General features: G+C 45.6%; 1 protein-coding gene across 3 annotated transcripts; it reads right to left on the minus strand.

Moving 5' to 3' along the window:
- Nucleotides 1-3448: 3448 nt before the first annotated feature.
- GEMIN6 (gem nuclear organelle associated protein 6) lies at nt 3449-22759 on the minus strand. 3 transcript variants are annotated; one of them, XM_058428695.1, is made up of 3 exons: nt 22401-22759; nt 6592-6738; nt 3449-3900 (listed from the first exon to the last, which is right to left on the minus strand). In XM_058428695.1, the coding sequence occupies exons 1-3, from the start codon at nt 22472-22474 to the stop codon at nt 3525-3527; spliced, it is 597 nt and encodes a 198-aa protein (XP_058284678.1). In that variant the 5' UTR covers nt 22475-22759; the 3' UTR covers nt 3449-3524. The 3 variants fall into 3 exon arrangements, with proteins under 3 accessions (XP_058284678.1, XP_032034963.1, XP_058284679.1); XM_032179072.2 differs by lacking the exon at nt 22401-22759 and adding an exon at nt 7429-7544; XM_058428696.1 differs by lacking the exon at nt 22401-22759 and adding an exon at nt 7401-7480.
- Nucleotides 22760-22767: the final 8 nt, after the last annotated feature.

Below are 22767 nucleotides of genomic sequence, written 5' to 3' on the forward strand. Positions count from 1 at the left end.
GCAGTGAGCCGAGATCGCGCCACTGCACTCCAGCCTGGGCAACAGAGCGAGACTCCGTCTCAAAAAAAAAAAAAAATTAGCTGCATGGGTGGTGTGTGCCTGTAGTCCTAGTTACTCAGGAGGCTGAGGTGGGAGTATCGCTTGAGGCCAGGAGTTTGAGGCTGCAGCGAACTATAATCGCGCCACTGCACTCCAGCCTGGGTGACAGAGCGAGACCTTGACTCTTAAAAAAAAAAAAAGCATTGTGAAATTTTCATCAATTCTCAGCAAATTAGAACAATTGATTGAATGTTTTAAATGTCACTTAAAAAAAAACTAAGTGCATGGAAAAATCAACTTCAGTATCTTTAGAAGAAAAAAGTGGACTTAGGAAATCAGATGAAAAGGGGATGGTGAGAAATCAGTGCAAAGATTGGAAACTTTGCTTCCAAGTTTACAAAATACACAGTGGAAGTCGAAACAGCCTTTTATTTTAAAAAGTATTCTTGATAATGTGTTCAAAGACTGCCCTGGCTACCGCCCAGAACTGGCAGTAAATAGAACCAGCTTTGGGGAGGAATCTATCTCCGGGGAATCTGGAATCACAGATGCTGACAGCCCAAAGGAGGAACTGGAAACAGGTGAGTGAAACTCCTGGGGAGAATCTCAGCTGAGGAACTAGCTAGGGAAACTCCCTAAGCACGAAGGTTTCTATGGCAGATCAGGATCACTTACCCCTTCAAGCACTCAGGTTTTGTTTGCAGGCAAATTGTTTACACAATCAGAGGACTCAGTTGCCAGGAAATAGTCAATGTTCCCAGCTCATTAGTCTGATGGCAAATAAATCTACCAATATCAAGGCACCAGGCCTGGTCCCTGAGCCAAGATCAAGTCCAATTGATGCTGTGGATAATTTCCTACATGGCTTTTTTTTTTTTTTTTTTTTTTGAGACAGTCTCATTCTGTTGCCCAGGCTGGAATGCATACAATCTTGGCTCACTGCAACCTCCGCCTCCCAGATTCAAGCGAGTGCCTCAGCCTCCTGAGTAGCTGGGATTATAGGCGCTCGCCACCACACCCAGCTATTTCTTTTTTTAGTAGAGACGGGGTTTCACCATGTTGCCCAGGCTGGTCACGAATCCTGGCCTCAAGTGATCCGCTCGCCTCGGCCTCCCAAAGTGCTGGGATTACAGGCGTGAGCCACCGCGCCCAGCTGGCTTCTTCCTTTTCAAAGGCCTCCCTCATCTTGTCAGAGTCATTTCCTTGCTGACTTCAGTCTGTTCATGTTTCCCTTCTATTTGCTTTCTGAAGACATCCAGGGTTTGAACAGGAGAGTCTTAGCCACTAGGAGAAAGGCGATGTGTGCTAAATTTTGCTTTCAGGATCATGGAACTTCGAAGCCGTGAGGGAGGAACTTTCTGTTCCCCTAAAGTTTCTGAACTGCTTCTGCAAGTGTGGTCTGGGAACGGTAACATCATTATCTGGGAGTTTGTTGGAAATGCAAATTCCTGGGTCCCAACTAGAACTACTGAATCAGAATCTGTTGGGAGGAGGGTCCAGCAATCTGTTTTGAAAAGCCCTGCAACTGATTCTGATGCTTGCCAGCGTGGACTATACCATCTTGTTATTAGACAACTATGCAGGAAAACAGCTGTATTATCAGACTGTATTCAAAGGCCCTGAAACCTAAATATTTGCTGATTTTGATGCTTGCCAAAGTGCAAGAAGCACTGGGCTATACCATCTTGTTATTAGACAACTATGCAGGAAAATAGCTATGTTATCAGGGCCTGTATTCAAAGGCCCTGAAGCCTAAATATTTTAAAATATTTCTTACAGCTAGACATGGTAGCTCACACCTATAATCCCAGCACTTTGGGAGGCCAAGGTGGAAGGATCACTTGAACCCAGGAGTTGAAGACAAGCCTGGGCAACATATCAAGACCCTCTTTAAAAAAAAAAAAAAAAAAGCCAGGCACGGAGGCTCTCATGCCTGTAATCCCAGCACTTTGGGAGGCCACGGCGGGCAGATCATGAGGTCAGGAGTTCGAGACTAGCCTGGTCGACATGGTGAAACCCTGTCTCTACTAGATATACAAACATTAGCTGGGCATGGTGCTATGTGCCTGGTAATCCCAGCTACTGGGAGGGGGGTGGCGTGAGGAAGAATGGCTTGAACTCAGGAGGCAGAGGTTGCAGTGAGCCGAGATTGTGCCACTGCACTCCAGCCTGAGTGACAAGAGAAAGACTCTGTCTCAAAAATAAACAAACAAACAAAAAACAGCCGGGTGCAGTGGCTCACACCTGTAATCCCTGCACTTTGGGAGGCCAAGGCGGGCAGATCACCTGAGGTCGGGAGTTTGAGACCAGACTGACCAACATGGAGAAACCCCATCTCTACTAAAAAAATGCAAAATTAGTGGGGCGTGGTGGCACATGCCTGTTATCCCAGCTACTCGGGAGGCTGAGGCAGGAGAATCGCTTGAAGCTGGGAGGTGGAGGTTGTGGTGAGCCAAGATTGCACCATTGCACTGGTGGATTGCCTGGGGAACAAGAGTGAAACTCCATCTCAAAAACCAAAACAAAAACTCCACGAAAAAAACAGAAAACAGTAATTCAATAGGTAATGCTGTGTCACAATAAATTTTTTTTTTTTGAGATGGAGTCTCGCTTTGTCACCCAGGCTAGAGTGCAGTGGCGCGATCTCGGCTCACTGCAAGCTCTGCCTCCCGGGTTCATGCCATTCTGCCTCAGCCTCCCAAGTAGCTGGGACTACAGGTGCCTGCCACCATGCCCGGCTAATTTTTTTGTATTTTTAGTAGAGAAAGGGTTTCACCGTGTTAGCCAGGATGGTCTCGATCTCCTGACCTCATGATCCACCCGCCTCGGCCTCCCAAAGTGCTGGGATTACAGGCGTGAGCCACCGTGCCCGGCCAAGACAAATCTTTTAAAAACAGACATATACAGTTAGTGAAGAGACTTAACAAGACCATGATCTTACCATAATATTTTATATTGAATCTAACATGTTACATTTTTTTCCAAATGCTTTTCTTGCCTAACAAAAATGGGGGCGTAACCTCATGACAAGAAAAGACCCATACAGATGAAACCCCGTCTCTACTAAAATATAAAAAATTAGCTGGGCGTGGTGGCGTGTGCCTGTAGTCCCAGCTACTTGAGAGGCTGAGGCAGGGGAATCAGTTGAACCTGGGAAGCGGAGGTTGCACTGAGCCCAGATTGCGCCACTGCACTCAAGCCTGGTGACAGAGCGAGACTCCATCTCAAAAAAAAAGAAAAAAAAAAAAGAAAAGACCCATACAATTCTAATGTCCCTGTGCTAATTTTATGCATGGGATGCTATACTTGCCCTGGTTCATTAATTTCCCAAGGAAATTAGCACTTATAACCCACTCCGATTTTACCAAAACAACAAAGAATTTTACACACACACACACACACAGTCATGTGCCTTTACATTCAAAACATTTTATGAGGGATAAAAAACAGTCTTTTTCTATCAGTATGTTCACACTTCTGGCCTCTCATTGGGAAGCTGTAAGATGTCCTTCAATAAGATCCTGAACACGCGACAGAATAATCTCATTAGAGCTGCTGCAATTTTCTGGACCATACGGTGGGTCTATAGTCAGGACCCCAGCCACACAGAGAGTCCTGGGAGAATCTCCCTGTTCAGTGATGGGGATGTGGTTCTTCTCAAGCCATTTCTTTAGGCTGTTCTTTCTCTCTTCCAGATCCTCTGAGCTGTACGCTTTGCAGTCTCCAGACGTGAACAAATGCATCAGCTTCTCCCTTACTCTACGGTCGCCTTCATTCATAGTTTCAACAGTCTGCACAGCATGTCCCATAATTCCGGTCACAGACATGCTGCCATCTTCAAGGAAGTTCACAAGGACGATACTTTGGAGGAAAAGTAAGTTTAGAGGCATCATCAACCCAAGTAGGTCACTAAAATAATAGATGACACTCTACTCTGTTTGAAATTAATCCTGCACCAATGAATGCTTCCATTTATTCAACAAACATTCACTAAGGATCCTAAATACGTCAACTTTTTGCCCAGCCTACAACCAATCATTGTGGGATACAATTAAAGGATCAGGGCCGGGCGCGGTGGCTCACGCTTGTAATCCCAGCACTTTGGGAGGCCGAGGCGGGCGGATCACGAGGTCAGCAGATCGAGGCCATCCTGGCTAACATGGTGAAACCCCGTCTCTACTAAAAAATACGAAAAATTAGCCGGGCGTGGTGGCGGGCGCCTGTAGTCCCAGCAACTCAGGCGGCTGAGGCAGGAGAATGGCGTGAACCCGGGAGGCGGAGTTTGCAGTGAGCCGAGATTGCGCCACTGCACTCCAGCACGGGCGACAGAGCGAGACTCCGTCTCAAAAAAAAAAAATAAAATAAAAAAATAAAGGATCAAACAAGAGTTATGAATGCCTTAAATGTGTATTAGAAAAGAAGGCAGGGTAGCCGGGCGCGGTGGCTCACGCCTGTAATCCCAGCACTTTGGGAGGCCAAGGCGGGTGGATCACGAGGTTAGGAGTTCAAGACCAACCTCTGGCCAAGATGGTAAAACACAATCCCTACTAAAAATACAAATATTAGCGGGCGTGGTGGCAGGCACCTGTAGTCCCAGCTACTTGGGAGGCTGAGGCAGAGAATTGCTTGAACCTGGGAGGCGGAGGTTGCAGTGAGCCAAGATCATGCCACTGCACTCTATCCTGAGTAAGACTGTTGCGGAAAAAAAAAAAAAAAAAAAAGAAGGCAGGGTAGACTTAGAGTCAAAAGAACAGTAACTAGGCCGGGCACGGTGGCTCATGCCTATAATCCCAGCACTTTGGGAGGACAAGGCGGGCAAATCACTTGAGGTAAGGAGTTCAAGGCCAGCCTGGCCAACATGGTGAAACCCCATCTCTACTAAAAGTACAAAAATTAGCCGGGTGTGGTAGCACACGTCTGTAATCCCAGCTACTCAGGAGGCTGAGGCAGGAGAATGACTTGAATCCGGGAGGCAGAGGTTGCAGTGAGCTGAGATCGAGCCATTGAACTCCAGCCTGGGCAACAGAGCAAGGCTCCATCTCAAAAAAAAAAAGGCCAGGTGAGGTGGCTCACGCCTATAACCCCAGCACTTTGGGAGGTCAGGTGGGCGGATCACAAGGTCAGGAAATGGAGACCGTCCTGGCTAACACGGTGAAACCCCATCTCTACTAAAAATACATGACTGTAATCCCAGCTACTTAGGAGCCTGAGGCAGGAGAGTCACTTGAACTGGGGAGGTGGAGGTTGCAGTGAGCTGAGATCACGCCACTGCACTCCAGCCTGGGCAACACAGCGAGACTCCATCTCAAAAAAAAAAAGTTTTCGTGGTTACATTTATTTAAAGTCCTTATCTTTTTTTCTTTTTTTTTTGAGACGGAGTCTCGCTCTGTCACCCAGTCTGGAGTGCAGTGGCACGATCTTGGCTCACGGCAAGCTCTGCCTCCCAGCTTCACGCCATTCTCCTGCCCCAGCCTCCAGAGTAGCTGAGACTACAGGCGCCTGCCACCACGCCCGGCTAATTTTTTTTTGTATTTTTAGTAGAGACGGGGTTTCACCGTGTTAGCCAGGATGGTCTCGATCTCCTGACCTCGTGATCCACCCACCTCGGCCTCCCAAAGTGCTGGGATTACAGGCATGAGCCACCGTGCCCGGCCTTAAAGTCCTTTTCTTTCAAGAGATATAGTGAAGTATTTATAAACAAAATTATAGGCTGGGGATGGTGGCTCAAGCCTATAATCCTAGCACTTTGAGAGGCCGAGGTGGGCAGATCACCCGAGGTCAGGAGTTCGAGACCAGCCTGGTCAACATAGTGAAACCCCGTCTCTACTAAAAATACAAAAAATTAGTGGGGCATGTTGGCACACATGTGTAACCCAGCTACTGGGGAGGCTGAGGCACGAGAATCACTTGAACCTGGGAGGCAGAAGCTGCAGTGAGCCAAGATCGTAACTGCACCACTCCAGCCTGGGCAACAGAGTGAGACTTCATCCCCCCGGCCCCCCCCCCCCAAAAAAAAAAAAATATATATATATATAGTAAGAATAATTTCTATGCCCAATTTCTATGAAGTTGCCTGGTCTGATAAGTAATCCATAGTCAGAACAGCATTTAGATTCAAAGGCAGTTAAGTTCTCATATGTAGGCTGGGTACAGTGACTCAGCCTGTAATGCCAGCACTCTGTGAGGCTAAAGCGGGCAGATCCTTGGAGCTCAGGAGTTTGAGACCAACGTGGGCAACATGGCGAAACCCCGTCTCCACAAAAAATACAAAAATTAGCCAGACGTGGTGGCGAATGCCTGTAGTCCCAGCTACTCTGGAGGCTAAGGCGGGAGAATCGCTTGAACCTGTGAGGCGGAAGTTACAGAGAGCCAAGATCTTGCCACTGCATTCCAGCCTGGGTGACAGTAGAACCCTGTCTCAAACAAACAAAAAATTCTTATATGAAAATATTAATAATTAGCTTTTCATTTATCTGCTTTCTTAGTTTGTCTGTAACATACAGGCAGCACGAAGGGGTGTCAAGATTTCAGGCAAGTAGGATGCATACTCACTTGGCAGAGACTGGGTCTGTAGTTAAAACCCATCCTTTATACTCCTTCTTCTCACTGGCTGTCACTCGGACCTCTTTGTAAATGTAATCTTGCCATTCTAAGGGGCCTTTCTTCATCCATTCACTCATGATTGCCGCCTGGCTAGATCTGAAACAACCACCAGTGCTGGTTAATATATGTTCCACCTAAGCAAATGTCTTATCCCTAATCTCCATCCTATCCTAGAGACAGAGAACATCTGTTTTTTGCCTCAAGTTCGTAATAAGTTACTTAATACAATTAAGTATTAATGCATGTACTGATAGGAAGTGATACTATAGTTGGGGAAAAGAACACGTGTTAAGGCTGCTTGAGAATTTTTATCAGGAAAAGGAAAATAGTTAATATGTACAATTCGGCCTAAACCAGAGGGGTCACCGATTTGCCGCGGGTGCAGTCTGAGGAAATTCATCTGGCACAGATCTATTCCGATCCACAACCACATTCCAAATCGCCTTCCCTCTGGCCTGCAGATGATGCTCAAATCCTTCAACTCTGCTTTTCCTTCCATCGATCAAAGGAGTTCGCCCCACTCCTCAACTGAAGCAGAAAACTCTCCTGATATCCACCCACGCGCTCTCTGGCTCTGTGTCTCCGCTGGATCCCGCCATCGAGAGGCACCCCCAATTTATGACAACTGCCCCTTAAAATTTGTTTGAAGGATGCACAAACGAGGGGGCAGCGGCTACAGCTCTAGAGCTTAGATTTCTGGTCCTGTCCTGCAGCCACACGATACCTAAGGCTGTACTCAAAACCAAGTGGTACTTAACGTTTAATCCTGACAAACGAGAAAAATACCAGTTAAAAAACCCCTCGCAGCACTGGGTACTCAGCAACCACGCTTTGAGGAAGGATCGTTGAGCGGAGCCAGCCTGAGACCAGCATGCTTTGCGCCGATCGTCACTTCCTTCCCCCAGAATCCTCTGTTTTGTAGTCCTACTGGGAGGTCTGAGAGTCGCGGGGCCTCGAGTGCAGGGTGCGGACAGGGGCTGAGATTCTTCTGTAGTAATAATAATAATGAGCCGCCATGTCCTCTAGGGCTATCCCTCTCCATTGCCACGACGGACAGTTCAAATAATCTTTTTTGTTTCTTTAAAGAGGAAAAAGCAGCCGGGCGCCGTGGCTCACGCCTGTAATCCCAGCACTTTGGGATACCGAGGCGGGCGGATCAGGAGTTCGAGACCAGTCAGGAGTTCGAGACCAGCCTGGCCAACATGGTGAAACCCCGTCTCTACTAAAAATACCAAAAATTAGCCGGGCCTAGTGGCGGGCGCCTGTAATCCCAGCTACTTAGGAGGCTGAGACAGGAGAATCGCTTGAACCCGGGAGGCGGAGGTTGCAGTGAGCCGAGAAGGCACCATTGCGCTCCAGCCTAGGCAACAAGAGCGAAACTCCGTCTCAAAAAAATTAAAAATAAAAATAAATAAAGAGGAAAAAGCTCGTGCCAGGTCCTCAATGATAGTAGACTTGGAAATGCGCTTTTGCCTTAGAATCAAAGCACACGAACCCTCAGAGTAAATCCTAAAGCTCTATGAATGTGAGGTGAACGTGCCGTGGAGAAGAGCGATAGGGCTGCTACAGGAAAGGGGTCCTGATCCAGACCCCAAGAGAGAGTTGTTGGATCTCGCGCAAGAAAGAATTCAGAGCGAGTCCGCAGTGCAAAGCAAAAGCAAGTTTATTAAGAAAGTAAAGTGGTGAAAGAACAGCTGCTCCATAGACAGAGTAGGATGTTCCCGAAAGTAAGAGGAAAATGTCCACCCTAGATACAATAGTCCTATGTGTGAGGAGATGCACTCTGCTACAAGGGTTTATGATAAAGGATTAATTATCTTAATTACTATATTTTTCAAGCATCAATATTATTATCTTTAAAGCAAAATTAGGAATGCCTTTGTTCTCCAGCTATTGGGATATCTGGACACTCCCAAGTCTGGGTCTGTTTAGTAAACTTTTTTTTTTTTTTTGAGACAGAGTCTCATACTGTCACCCAGGTGGAGTGCAATGGTGCAATCAAGGCTCACTGGAACCTCCACCTCCCGGGTTCAAGCGAGTCTTGTGCCACAGCCTCCCTAGTGGCTAGGATTACAGGCATGCACCACCACATCTGGCTAATTTTTGTATTTTTAGTAGAGATGGGGTTTTGCAATGTTGGCCAGACTGGTCTCAACTCCTGACCTCAAGTGATCCGCCCGCCTCAGCTTCCCAAAATGCTGGGATTACAGGTGTGAGCCACCACGCCCGGTGGTAAACGTTATTAATTTGTTCCCTTAACCGTAAACATCTAGAGGCTGGGAATGCCTAACTTTCTGAGAATGCAGCCCAGCAAGTCCCAGCCTCATTTTCCTAGCCCGCACTCAAAATGGAGTCACTCTGGTTCCAACGCCTCTGACAGGGCCAAGGTATTTCTTGTTTGCTTGGCTTGTATAGGCAATTAAAATGCCTGGTCCTTTGGGATGTGCCCTCAGTACAATCTTGAGAAAGGTGCAGAAGCTGGAAAGAAATGAACCAAACCGGGTTGAATTTTATCTAGCAGATCACTCTCTACAAACCCCTCCAGTGGAAAAGTGCAAAAGACTTGCTTCTGCTACGGATTTCTGGTCACGCACTTAACTGGCTTCTGGCATGATCCAGAATCTTTTTTAGGACTGAAAAATGGTACAAGGTGGTAAACACTGAATTCCTGGAAATGTAAAAACCAAGGGAGATTTACAAAAACCGAATGAAAACACTATTAAACAAAGGTGTAGAAAACATCAAAAATTAATCAGCTTTTCCCTTACTCCTTGAGATTTAGGTTCCATATAATCTTCAAAGTATATTTTCTTATTGTCATCATTTGAATAATCTTTCCCATAGCCTTTATTCATTGCATGATTGGCTGATTATATTAATGTAGTTTTAGCGGATTCTTAGATTTTGCTGGTTAAAGCCCTCTGTAAATCTACAAAGAACTCATATAAGTGCCAATTGTTATCACAGTGTGAAGGAAAACACTTGAACTTGTAAAAATTCAGTCCAAAAGAGTTACAACCAACATGTGACAAACTGTTCATTTTCTTTTTTTTTTTTTTTGAGACGGAGTCTTGCTCTATCGCCAGGCTGGAGTACAATGGCACGATCTCACCTCACTGCAACCTCCGCCTCCCGGGTTCAAGCGATTCTCCTGCCTCAGCCTCCTGACTAGCTGGGACTACAGGTGCCTGTCACCACACCCAGCTAATTTTTGTAGTTTTTTAGTAGAGACGGAGTTTCACCATGTTGGCCAGGATGGTCTCGATCTCTTGACCTTGTGATCCGCCTGCTTTGGCGTCCCAAAATGCTGGGATTACAGGCGTGAGCCACCGTGCCCCACCAACAAACTGTACATTTTCATTTTAAGCTATACTCTATACTCCAGAATGAAAGACTTTGGCCTTTGTGCGTGTGTGTGTGCGTGTGTGTGTGTGTGTGTGTGTGTGTGTGTGTGTATTCTGCAAGTAGAAACTAGTGTCAAGGTAAACTTCAGTTACTCCCCATTCTTTTTTTGTTTTGTTTTTGGTTTTGAGACAGGGTCTCATTCTTTCTCCCAGGGTGAAGTGCAGTGCAAGGATCATGATTCACTGCAGACTGGATTTCCTGGGCTCAAGCGATCCTGCTGTCCCAGCTTCCAGAGTAACAGGGACTACAGGCGTGTGCCACCATGCCCTCCCTGCTAATGTTTTTGTTTGTTTGTTTGTTTGTTTTAATTTTTGGTAGAGACGAGGTCTTGCCATGTTGCCGAGGATGGTCTCTAACTCCTGAGCTCAAGTGATCTTCCTGCCTCAGCCTCGCAAAGTGCTGGGATTGCGGGCATGGGTCACCCTGCCTGGCCAGTTACCCTTTTTAAGGTGATGAGATTGGGGCAATTTCCCTACCTTTTTGCCCCTTTAGCCTCCTAAGTAAAATTCTCAGGAACTGCTGATGCAAATCACTGACTCCTAAGAGACTGTAAGTTCTCAGAATGGCCCTCTCCTGTAGCTGGTTGTCACTGAGTTCAAATGGTGCCACCTCCTTTCCTAGCTCAGCCCTTACCCTTGGTCCCCCTAGAACCTCTCTCACTCCAGTTGGTGTCCCTCCCTTCACATTCTCTTCTTTTCTGCTTCTCCTCTATCTCCTTCCAAAGGTTTGCCTGCCTCACCCTCAAACCCACAAATACACACATACCTTCCTCTGCCAAATCCAAAATGACTTATTTTATTTTATTTATTTATTATTGTTATTATTTTATACAGTCTTACTCTGTCACGCAGGCTGGAGTGTAGTGGCGCCACTCGGCTCATTGCAGCCTTGATCTCCTAGGGTCAAGCAATCCTCCTGCCTTGGCCTCCCAAGTAGTTGGGACTACAGGAACGCTCCACCATGCCTGGGTAATTTTTTGTAGAGACAGGGTCTCACTGTGTTGCTCCACTGGTCTTGAACTCCTGGGCTCAAACAATCTGCCAGCCTTGGCCTCTCAAAGTACTAGGGTTACAGGGGTGAGACACAGTACCCGGCCACTTATTTAACAAACTTCTGTTTGTTAGAAGTTGTGCCAGGTACTATTCTAATGACTTTCAAACATTCACTCATTTGGTGAATGAGTAAATAGCCTATAGACAATGGAGAAATTTTGATATATGGAGTGGCATGATTCAATTAGTATATTAGAAAGGATTAGAATCAGCAAATAAGCTACAGAGAATGGGGAAATTTTGATTTATGGGATGATGATTTGATTAAATTTGCATATTAGAAAGGATGCTGGGAAATTGGATATGGGGAAAATAGTGAAGTATAGAGCAGCTATACCATGAGACATTATGTAAAATATACTTTCCTGCTTAGACAAATAGTATTACGAAAAAGACTCCAGAAGGCCAGGTGTGGTGGCTCACGCTTGTAATCGCAGCACTTTGGGAGGCCGAGGCGGGCGGATCACGAGGTCAGGAGATCGAGACCACAGTGAAACCCCGTCTCTACTAAAAATATAAAAAAGTAGCCGGGCGTGGTGGCGGGCACCTGTAGTCCCAGCTACTCGGAGAGGCTGAGGCAGGAGAATGGCGTGAACCCAGGAGGTGGAGCTTGCAGTGAGCCGAGATCGCGCCACTGCACTCCAGCCTGGGCGACAGAGCGAGACTCCGTCTCAAAAAAAAAAAAAAAAAAAGGAAAAGACTCCAGAACAACCATCTCTCTAATAGAAAATCCAGGCCGGGCACAGTGGCTCACACCTGTAATCCCAACACTTTGGGAGCCCAAGGTGGGAGGATTACAAGGTCAGGAGTTCAAGACCAGCCTGATCAATATGATGAAACCCCAACTCTACTAAAAATACAAAAATTAGCCAGGCATGGTGACTTGCGCCTGTAATCCCAGCTACTCGGGAGGCTGATGCAGGAGAATCACTTGAACCCGGGTGGTGGAGGTTGCAGTGAGCTGAGATCACACTACTGTACTCTAGTCTGGGCGACAGAGCGAGACTCCATCTCAAAAAAAAAAAAAAAAAAGAAAGAGAGAAAGAAGGAAAAAAAGAAAGAAGAAAATCCAATTTTAGCCTGGGAGAGGTGGCTTATGACTGCAATCCCAGCACTTTGGGAGGCCGAGGCCGGTGGATCGCTTGAGGTCAGGAGTTGGAGACCAGCCTGGACAACATGGTGGAACCCCATCTCTACTAAAAATACAAAAAATTAGCCAGATGTGGTGGTGCGCACCTGTAGTTCCAGCTGCTCAGGAGGCCGAGGAACCAAGAATTGCTTGAACCTGGGAGGCAGAGATTGCAGTAAGCTAAGATTGCACCACTGCACTCCGGCCTGGGCGACATTGAAAAAAAGAAAGAACGAAAGAAGGGAGGGAGGGAGGAAGGAAGGAAGGAAGGAAGGATCCAATTTTAGAGAGGGTGTCTCCAAATTGTTTACTGTAATCTGCCCTGCCCAGAGGGAAGGTTTTACAACCTCAGAGAGGGAGGATTGGTTTCCCTAGCAGTAAAGTGAAGGTAAGATTGTTTTCCAAGGATGAAAATGCTTTGGTTGGATGTGGTGGCTCACTCCTGTAATCCCAGCACTTTGGGAGACTGAGGCGGGAGGATTGCTTGAGATCAGGAGTTCGAGACCAGCCCGGCCAACATGGTGAAACCCCATTTCTACTAAAAATACAAAAATGAGCCGGGTGTGGTGGTGCGCATCTGTAGTCCCAGCTACTTGGGTGGCTGAGGCAGGAGAATCGCTTGAACCCAGGAGGGGGAGGTTGCAAGGAGCCAAGATCACGCCACTGCACTCCAGCCTGGGCGACAGAGCAAGACTTCATCTCAAAAAAAAAGAAAAGAAAAATCATCTGTTCAATGGAAATGTTAAGAAAAAAAGAGAAAGAAGGAAAAAGTGCTTCGACGGCACTATATCTGTGTTTATGTACAGGAAAGCAACAGTGAGGTACCTTCTCCAAGCTCTAATAAACTGGCACTAAAAATTAAACTGAATGAGGCCGGGCACGGTGGCTCACGCTTGTAATCCCAGCACTTTGGGAGGCCGAGGCGGGCGGATCACGAGGTCGGGAGATCGAGACCACGGTGAAACCCTGTCTCTACTAAAAATACAAAAAATTAGCCGGGCGTGGTGGCAGGCGCCTGTAGTCCCAGCTACTCGGAGAGGCTGAGGCAGGAGAATGGCATGAACCTGGGAGGCGGAGCTTGCAGTGAGCCGAGATTGCGCCACTGCACTCCAGCCTGGGCGACAGAGCAAGACTCCGTCTCAAAAATAAATAAATAAATAAATAAAAATAAAAATAAATAAACTGAATGGACATGAGCACTTCGCTGGGTGCAGTGGCTCACACCTGTGATCCCAACACTTTGTCAAGACCCTGTCTAAAAAAAAAAAAACAGAGCATACACCAAATTTTGTTAGAAAAGAGATTAAGGGCCGGGCGCAGTGGCCCAGACTGTAATCCCAGCACTTTGAGAGGCTGAGGCAGGTGGATCATCTAAGGTCAGGAGTTGGGGCATGGTGGTGGGCACCTGTAATCCCAGCACTCTGGGAGGCTGAGACAGGTGGATCACTTGAGGTCAGGAGTTTGAGACCAGCCTGGCCAACATGGCAAAACCCTGTGTTTACTAAAAATACAAAAATTAACCGGGCATGGTGGCGGGTGCCTGTAATCCCAGCTACTCGGGATGCTGAGGCAGGAGAGTCTCTTGAACCCGGGAGGCGGAGGTTGCAGTGAGCCGAGATTATGCCATTACACTCCAGCCTGGGCAACAAGAGCAAGACTCCGTCTCAAAAAAAAAAAAAAAAAGAAAGAAAGAAAAAGAAATTCAAATGTTAATAGTTGTTATCACAGTATTAACATAGTATTTGGTAGGAAATCTTTTTTTTCTACTGGGAGTCATTTAATACCTGGAAACTGGGGTGGGAGTGGGTACAATGGAAGGCCAATTACAAATAGCAAGCTGGGATTACAGGTATGAGCCACCGCACCTGGCCATAACCTAGCTTTTAAAAGATTAGTGATTACTGTTGCTAACAACCTGAAACGTAACTGAATCTTCAGTGTAAAAACAAGCATTTATCAGGCCAGGCACAGCCAATTAGCTTGCTACAAGAGCAAAACTCCGTCTCAAAAGAAATAAAAATAAAATAAATAAATAAAAGCTAGGTTATTTATACATTTACCTGACAGGCTCAGTTCTGAGTGGAAAAGCCATGTAGCCAATTAGAAGAGAAATTTTTTTCTCCTTTTTTTTTTTTTTTTTGAAACGGAGTCTCGCTCTACCACCCAGGCTGGAGTGCAGTGACACGATCTCAGCTCACTGCAACCTCTGCCTCCCACGTTCAAACGATTCTCTTGCTTCAGACTCCTGAGTAGCTGGGATTACAGGTGCATGCCACCATACCTGGCTAATTTTTGTATTATTAGTAGAGGCAGGGTTTCACCATGTTGGTTAGGCTGGTCTCAAACTCCTGACCTCAAGTGATCCACCCTCCTTGGCCTCCCAAAGTACTGGGATTACAGGAGAGAGCCACCACCCCTCACCAAATGTTTGTGTTTTTAGTAGAGATAGGGTTTCACCATATTGGCCAGGCTGGTCTCAAACTCCTGACCTCAGGTGATCCACCTACCTCCACTTCCCAAAGTGCTGGCATTATAATCCTTTTTTTTTTTTTATTTTTTTTTTTTGGATCGTATCCCGAGGTGGATCAGGGGACAATTCGGCTCACTCAACCGCCACCACACCTGGCTAATTTTTTATATTTTTAGTAGAGACAGGGTTTCACCGTGGTCTCGATCTCCTGACCTCGTGATCCACCTGCCTCGGCCTCCCAAAGTGCTGGGATTACAAGTGTGAGCCACCGCGCCCGGCCGGTCCTATTTTTTTTAATTTGACATTTTTATTTTTCTTTTCTTTTATATATAGAGGTGAAGTATTTCTATGTTGCCTGGGCTAGTCTCAAACTCAAGCGAGTTCAAGCTTGAGTTCAAGCCTGGGTTCAAGCAATCCTCCGACCTAGGCCTTCCAAAGTGCTGGGATTACAGGCATGAGGCACTGCACCCAGCCTGTATTTTTAAACATTTGTCTTCTGATTATGTTTCTTGTATCTGTCTTCACCACTGATTACGACTGGCACTTAGTCATTAAACTAAGTTATGCTGGGAGTAGTGGGTCATGCCTGTAATCCCAGCATTTTGAGAGGCAGAGGTAGAGGTGTGCTGAGGTAGGAGGATCATCTGATCCCAGGAATTCAAGACCAGCTTGGGCAACATGGCGAAACCCTGTCTCTACAAAAAAAAAATACAAAAATTAGCCGGATGTGGTGGGGCATGCCTGTGTCCCAGTTACTCTAGAGGCTAAGGTGGAAGGATCACCTGAGCCTGGGGAGGTCAAGGCCACAGTGAGCTGTGTGGGTGATAGAGTGAGACAAAGAAAAGAAAAAGAAAAAGAAAAAGAACCTAGGCCGGGTGCTGTGGCTCGCTGGGACCAGTGGCTCACGCCTGTAATCCCAGCACTCTGGGAGGCCGAGGCGGGTGGATCACCTGAGATCAGGAGTTGAGGTAAGGAATGTCGTAGTACACGCCTGTAGTCCCAGCTACTTGGGAAACTGAGGCACAAGAATCACTTGAACCAGGGAAGCAGAGGTTGCAGTGAGCTGAGATCATGCCATTCGCACTCCAGTCTGAGCAACAGAGTGATACTCTGTCTCAAAAAAAAGAAACAACCTAAATTAACATTTACCAGATTGTTATGATTATTTTCAATATACATATACTATAACAAATTTAAGATATAGTAATCATTTAACTGTTAATACTACAAAAGTCAAGAAAATATACCAGTGAATACAAACGACTGATGTCCTTAAAGTAGGAAGAGTTCCTATGAATCAGTAAGCTAGAACATATACCCCAACAGAAAAAAATCAGCAAAGGACATAAACAAATTGCCAATAAGCATAATATTCAACCTCACTGTAAATCAACAAAATACAAATTAAAAAATATAAGATTCTTTTTTTTGTTGTTGTCTCAGGAGTCTCTGTCACCCAGGCTAGAGTGCAGTGGCACGATCTTTGCTCACTGCAACCTCTGCCTTCCGAGTTCAAGCGATTCTCCTGTCTCAGCCTCCCGAGCAGCTGGGATTACAGGTGCGTGCCAGCATGCCCGGCTAATATTTGTGTTTTTAGTGGAGATGGGATTTCACCATGTTTGCCAGGCTGGTCTCGAACTCCTAACCTTGTGTTTTGCCCACCTTGGCCTCCCAAAGTGCTGGGATTACAGGCATAAGCCACCACGCCTGGCCAAAAAGATCCTTTTTTTTTTTTTTTTCAGACGGAGTCTCGCTCTGTCGCCCAGGCTGGAGTGCAGTGGCACAATCTCGGCTCACTGCAAGTTCTGACTCCTGGGTTCACACCATTCTCCTGCCTCAGCCTCCTGAGTAGCTGGGACTACAGGCGCCCTCCACTACGCCCGGCTAATTTTTGTGTTTTTAGTAGAGATAGGGTTTCACCACATTAGCCAGGATGGTCTCCATCTCCTGACCTCGTGATCCGCCTGCCTCGGCCTCCCAAAGTGCTGGGATTACAGGCATGAGCCACCATGCCCCGCCCAAAAATCCATTTTTAAAATCAAATTTGGCAGATTAAAAAATTAACATCCAGTATTAAGGAAGGTACTGAGAATCAAATACCATTGCAGACATGTTTTTCACTTCAGCGTTACCTATAACATAAAACATGAAAGCAATCTAAACTTCTTACAAGAGAGGATTCCTAATTAATGGAATATTATGCAAACAAAACGTTGTAGAAGAATATTTAATGACTTAGAAAATTGTTTATGGCACAATGCATTGTATTAGTTGGGGTTCTCCGGGGAAACAAAACCAGTAGGATATCTATATCTATATCATCTATCTATCTATTGAGATTTAGTGTAAGGAATTGGCTCATGTAATTATAGAAGTGAAATAGTTTGAGTTTGCAAATCTATCAAAAAATAAAATGTCAATAAACTACAGGATTTTTAAAGAAAACAGACAGTCACAAATAGTGACTGGGAAGGTATAAAACTGAATGTGACTTTTAATTTTTTTTTTTTTTGAGACAGGGTCTTGCGATCTCGCCCAGGCTGGAGTGCAATGTCATGATAGCTCACTGTAATCTCTGCCTCCTGGGCTTAAGCCATTCTCCTGCCTCAGCCACCCAAGTAGCTGGGGTTACAGTTGCATGCCGCCATGCCTGGCTAATTTTTGTATTTTTAGTAGAGACGGGGTTTCACCATGTTGGCCAGACCGGTCTCAAACTCCTGACCTCAGATGATCCACCTGCCTCTGCTTCCCAAAGTGCTGGGATTACAGGTATGAGCCACCGCACCCAGTCTTGAATGTTATTTTTTAAAAAAGATTCATGGGGCCGGGTGCAGTGGCTCACGCCTGTAATCTCAGCACTCTGGGATACTGAGGAGGGCAGATTAGGAGGTCAGGAGTTGAAGAGCAGCCTGACCAACATGGTGAAACCTGTCTCTACTAAAAATACAAAAAATTAGCCAGGCGTGGTGGCGTGGGCCTGTAATACCAGCTACTCAGGAGGCTGAGGCAGAAGCATAGCTTGAACCACAGTGGCGGAGGTTGCATGCCATTGCACTCCAGCCTGGGCAACAGACCAAGACTCCATCTCAAAAAAAAAAAAAAAAAACCAGAGGCCGGGCGCAGTGGCTCACTCGTGTAATCCCAACACTTTGGGAGACCAAAGTGGGCCCGGGCCTAGGAGTTCCAGACCAGCCTGGGCAGCACAGTGAGATTCCCTTCCCAATCTCCCCCACCCCCACCATCTCTACAAAAAAATAAAAAGCCAGGAGTGCTGTTGCATGCCTGTAGATCCGGTTAGTCAGAAGCTGAGGTGGGAGGATCCCTTGGGCCTGCGAGTTCCAGGCTGCATGAGTTGAGATCGCACTCCAGCCTGGATCAGGGAGAGAGATCCTCTCTTAAAAACAAACAAGCAAACAAACAAAAACCCACCCCACTGTTTCCTAGAATTATTCCGTCTGATTATGTACCATGGAAGGTTGTTTACTGTTTTTGGCTTTGTTTTTTAATTGTTTTGTAGAGATGGGGGTCTTATCATGTTACCCAGGCTGCTCTTGAACTGGACTCAAGCAATCCTCCTGCTTTGGCCTCCCAAGTGCTGGGATTGCAGGTGTGAGCCACCAGGCTCAGTCTATTGTATTTTTATGCACAAATACCTTTATTCCTTCTTTAGAAAAACAGCCCCTGGACCGGGCATGGTGGCTCACACCTGTAATCCCAGGACTTTGGGAGGCCAAGTCAGGCGGATCAACTGAGGTCGGGAGTTCGAGACCAGCCTGACCAACATGGAAAAACCCCATCTCTACTAAAAATACAAAACTAGTTGGGTGTGGTGGCACATGCCTGTAATCCCAGCTACTCAGGAGGCTAAGGCAGGAGAATCGCTTGAACCCAGGAGGCAGAGGTTGCAATAAGCTGCAATTGCGCCATTGCACTCCAGCCTGGGCAACAAGAGCGAAACTCTGTCTCAAAAATAAATAAATAAATAATAAATAATAAAATTATTTAAAAAAAATAATATCGATAGGGTCTTGCCATGTTGCCCAGGCTGGTCTCAAACTCCTGAGCTCAAGCGATCCACCCACCTCTGCCTCCTGAGTGTTGGGATTACAGGATGAGCCACCTCACCCGGCTGTTTCATAATACAATGTAACATTCCTCAGAAAACCTCAACATTACCTAGATTGTTTTACACACCTAAACCATCCATTTAGGTAATATTTGTATCAGTGGGGCATTCCTACATCACATTAATCCTTTTCCTAGTTTCACTCTTGAAGTTAGTCAAAGCACTGCAGTTCTTTAACTATTGCTCTCTCTAGCCTCTCATCTTTTAGTACTGATGGTTGTCCTGTACTTGGCTAATGAGAAATTAATTTCTTAATACAGTATGAAAGAATTATGAACATGCCTCTTCCTTCCCAGAATGTCCTAACAGCATTCTAGAGGAAACAGAAAATCATGAAATGTTGAAAAAGAAAAGAAAGCTGAACATAGCTGTTTGGCTTGACCTACAGTACACACATACACAGCACATACATAAATACATATTAAAGACTAGTATTTGTTAGCATAGACTACTTATTTATATTAAAAATAGATTATTGGTGTGGCAGAGTGGAACGCTGGGGTCCAGGAGGCGGACTCTGAGGTCTGCCCACTTCTTACCCTGCCTTAAAAACAACAACAAAAAAACAAAATAGATTAATGTGCAGAAGGTTTAAATTTGTTTTTCCTTTCTTGTTTTAACGTTTTCACATCCTAGCTCAAATGCTGATAATGACTTAAAAGTGAAACTGAAATGGTGAGAGAAGTAAGATTAAAAAGGGAACTTTTTCTTTAATATTTATCTGGAAATACCAAATGTAGAAAATGCAGATACATTTTGAAAACTGCTGTAAAAGGCTTATGAATTACTCCCCTTTCCTAAACTAATAATATTGTTAAAATTTAACAATAGTAACATGTTAATAACTAATATTTCATATTAGGAAATATTACAATATTTGAATTAAGTAGTTTTCATATTCAAACAATCTGAGAATGTAATCTAAATTTAACACAGATTTCTAGAGGCAGAAACTTATGTGGGTGAATGTGATTTCAAAAAGAATCAGCAGGAATAAAATTTCTCTGCACAGTAAAATCTCCCTGATTTGGACTGACATTTAGTGAAAAGAATTGGTTGCCTGTTCTTAGAGAAAGCGTGTTCAGTAGAAAGTAGAATAGTCTATGGAAATAGTATACAGTACTATTATTTTTTCATGGTAACCAGATTAACAAAGCCTGGCCTTGTACTGGCCCTGCTTTCATAGGAATAAATAGTATGTAATTAGCTTATTGAACACCTGTCTCCAAGACAGGCATGTCTGTGAATCAGGATTTGAAAGCAATTGGTTATAAATTTTAAAACTGCTTCTGTTTACTATTACTTGCTTAGAAATTTCTTTAGTACACCTATAGACTTTGTTTTGTTTTGTTGGTAGAGATGGGGGTCTAGTTCTGTTGCCCAGGCTGGTCTCAAAGTCCTGGCCTCAAGCAATCCTCCCACCTCAACCTCCCAAAGTGCTGGGATTACCGGCATGAGCCACGAAGCCTGACCTAGACTTTGTATTCAGAGTCAAAAAAAGTTTATTGAAAAAAAAAGTTTATTGAGGTTTATTAGGAATTATACAGTATCATATGCATTGTCTTTCAAGCAGTTATCTATGCTTGGTTCAACAGTAATTTTCTTTTTTTTTTGAGTCAGAGTTTTGCTCTTTTTTTTTGGAGACGGAGTTTCACTCTTGTTGCCCAGGCTGGAGTGCAATGGCGCGATCTCGGCTCCCTGCAACCTCCGCCTTCCGGGTTCAAGCAATTCTCCTGCCTCAGCCTCCCAAGTAGCTGGGATTACAGGTGCGCACCACCATGCCTGGCTAATTTTTTGTATTTTTAGTAGAGACGGGGTTTCACCATGGCCAGGCTGGTCTTGAACTTCTGACCTCAGGTGATCCGCCTGCCTCGGCCTCCCAGAGTGCTGGGATTACAGGCGTGAGCCACAGCGCCCAGCCTAGGAGTTTTGCTCTTGTTGCTCAGGCTGGAGTGCAATGGCAAGATCTCAGCTCACCGCAACCTCCACCTCTCAGGTTCAAGCAATTCTCCTGCCTCAGGCTCCTGAGTAGCTGGCATTACAGGCATGCACCACCATGCCCAGCTAATTTTGTATTTTTAGTAGAAATGGGGTTTCTCCATGTTGGTCAGGCTGGTCTCGAACTTCTGACCTCAGGTGATCCGCCAGCTTCAGCCTCCCAAAGTGCTGGGATCACAGGCGTGAGCCACTGCGCGCGGCCTCAACAGTAATTTTCATAGCTTCTTAACAGAAGAAAGTCAACTTAGTGAGGCCTTACAGAATTTATATTCTATCTTTCAGGGACTATATCATCTTTTTTTTTTTTTTTTTTTTGAGACGGAGTCTTGCTCTGTCACCCAGGCTGGAGTGCAGGGGCATGATCTCGGCTCACTGCAACCTCTGCCTCCTGGGTTCAAGCATTTCTCCTGCCTCAGCCTCCCGAGTAGCTGGGACTACAGGCACACGCCACCATGCCAGGCTAATTTTTTGTATTTTAGTAGGGACAGGGTTTTACTGTGTTGCCCAGGCTGGTCTCGAACTCCTGAGCTCAGGCAATCCGCCCGCCTAGGCCTCCCAAAGTGCTGGGATTACAGGTGTGAGCCACTGCGCCCGGCCCCTATAGAGTCTTTATAATTATTGTTTAATTCTTTTGTGAAGAATCTATAGATCTTTATAATCATTTAATTCTTTTGAGAAGAACCTTGTTAAGACAAAAATCACCAAGACTAAAGGAGAACACATATACTCTACAGAGCTTCTACTTTCTTCTTAGAGATCTTCCTGAGACAGATTAATTCTCTCCATAACTTAATCAATTTAAAAAATATGCATAAAATCATAGCATGACCTGGAGAGAATCCATGCTTTATTCACCAACTAGGCCTGCTTTCCCTGTACTCTACCATTCCACACCTATACACACCAAATGAAGCTGCAGAAGATAAAAAAGATAAAAATGCAAATACCTAAATATGTCTTTTTTTATGTACATTTCCAACTTTTGTGTATTCCAAGAATTTACGATGTAATGTCTATGTTTCTGGCAAAAAAGAACTTTTTCTCTATTTGTAGTTGGTGTCTAGAGCAATTCTAATGTAAAGAAGTTTTGCATTTATTTGGTACTGTTGAGTGGCTGAGCAGCAAGGCTGATATTTCCACTGAGTGGAGATACACAAAGATGACTTAGGAGTCCCAGTCGTCAGGATCTGAGTATTGGTGGATCACACGTGTTACAAAGCAGAAAGCATTAGGAAGAGCAAATCAGTTACTTTGAGCTTCAGATGCAAATAATTTCCAAATTGTCACTGGCCAAAATGCTTTAAACATTCAGGGTTTTGTCACAATTTCAATATAACGGGGGGAGGGGGGAGCGGGACCCCACAGCTCTATTCCTTTGTCTTTCATACTCCAAGAACTCAGACCGTAGTGGTGACAAACTGGTGACTGGTTCAGAAGAAGCTGGAGGGGGCGTGCAGGACAGGAGGCTTTACCACCAGTCCCTGGGTGCGTCATCCTTCCTAAGGTCTGTGGTGTAAAAACCACCACTCAGAATGACGGGGTTCACGGACTTTTCACCATGGCCAAACCTTCGATTACCTCTGATGAGCCCCAAAGATCACAGAGTAGCTGACTGGGCCAGGTCCCCCAACAGAAAGGCGCGACGGCTGCATCAGCGGTTAAATTGTACAGCCTTTCGTAGGCCGATCTAATGCATCCGTACTAAGGTTGTTAAGGCTGAGCGTCCCTAGACTGGGGAAAACGAAAGGAGGCAGAGGGTAGGGAGACGGGAAGGAAGACAAGGAGGGTGTAGAAAACCGGGAGACGAGGGGGCGGGACAGCATGGGGAAGGCCTCAGGTTTACGGGAGAGATCGTGGCGTTTCCATGGAAACGTATCCCTCCGCCCCAGATCCGCCTGTTAGTCTCTTCAGTTCCTTCCGCGTCGTTCCTCGGCTGTTTCCGCCC

The sequence above is a fragment of the Hylobates moloch genome, unplaced genomic scaffold, assembly GCF_009828535.3.
Source record: "Hylobates moloch isolate HMO894 unplaced genomic scaffold, HMol_V3 SCAFFOLD_15, whole genome shotgun sequence".
Classification (NCBI taxonomy): domain Eukaryota; kingdom Metazoa; phylum Chordata; class Mammalia; order Primates; family Hylobatidae; genus Hylobates; species Hylobates moloch.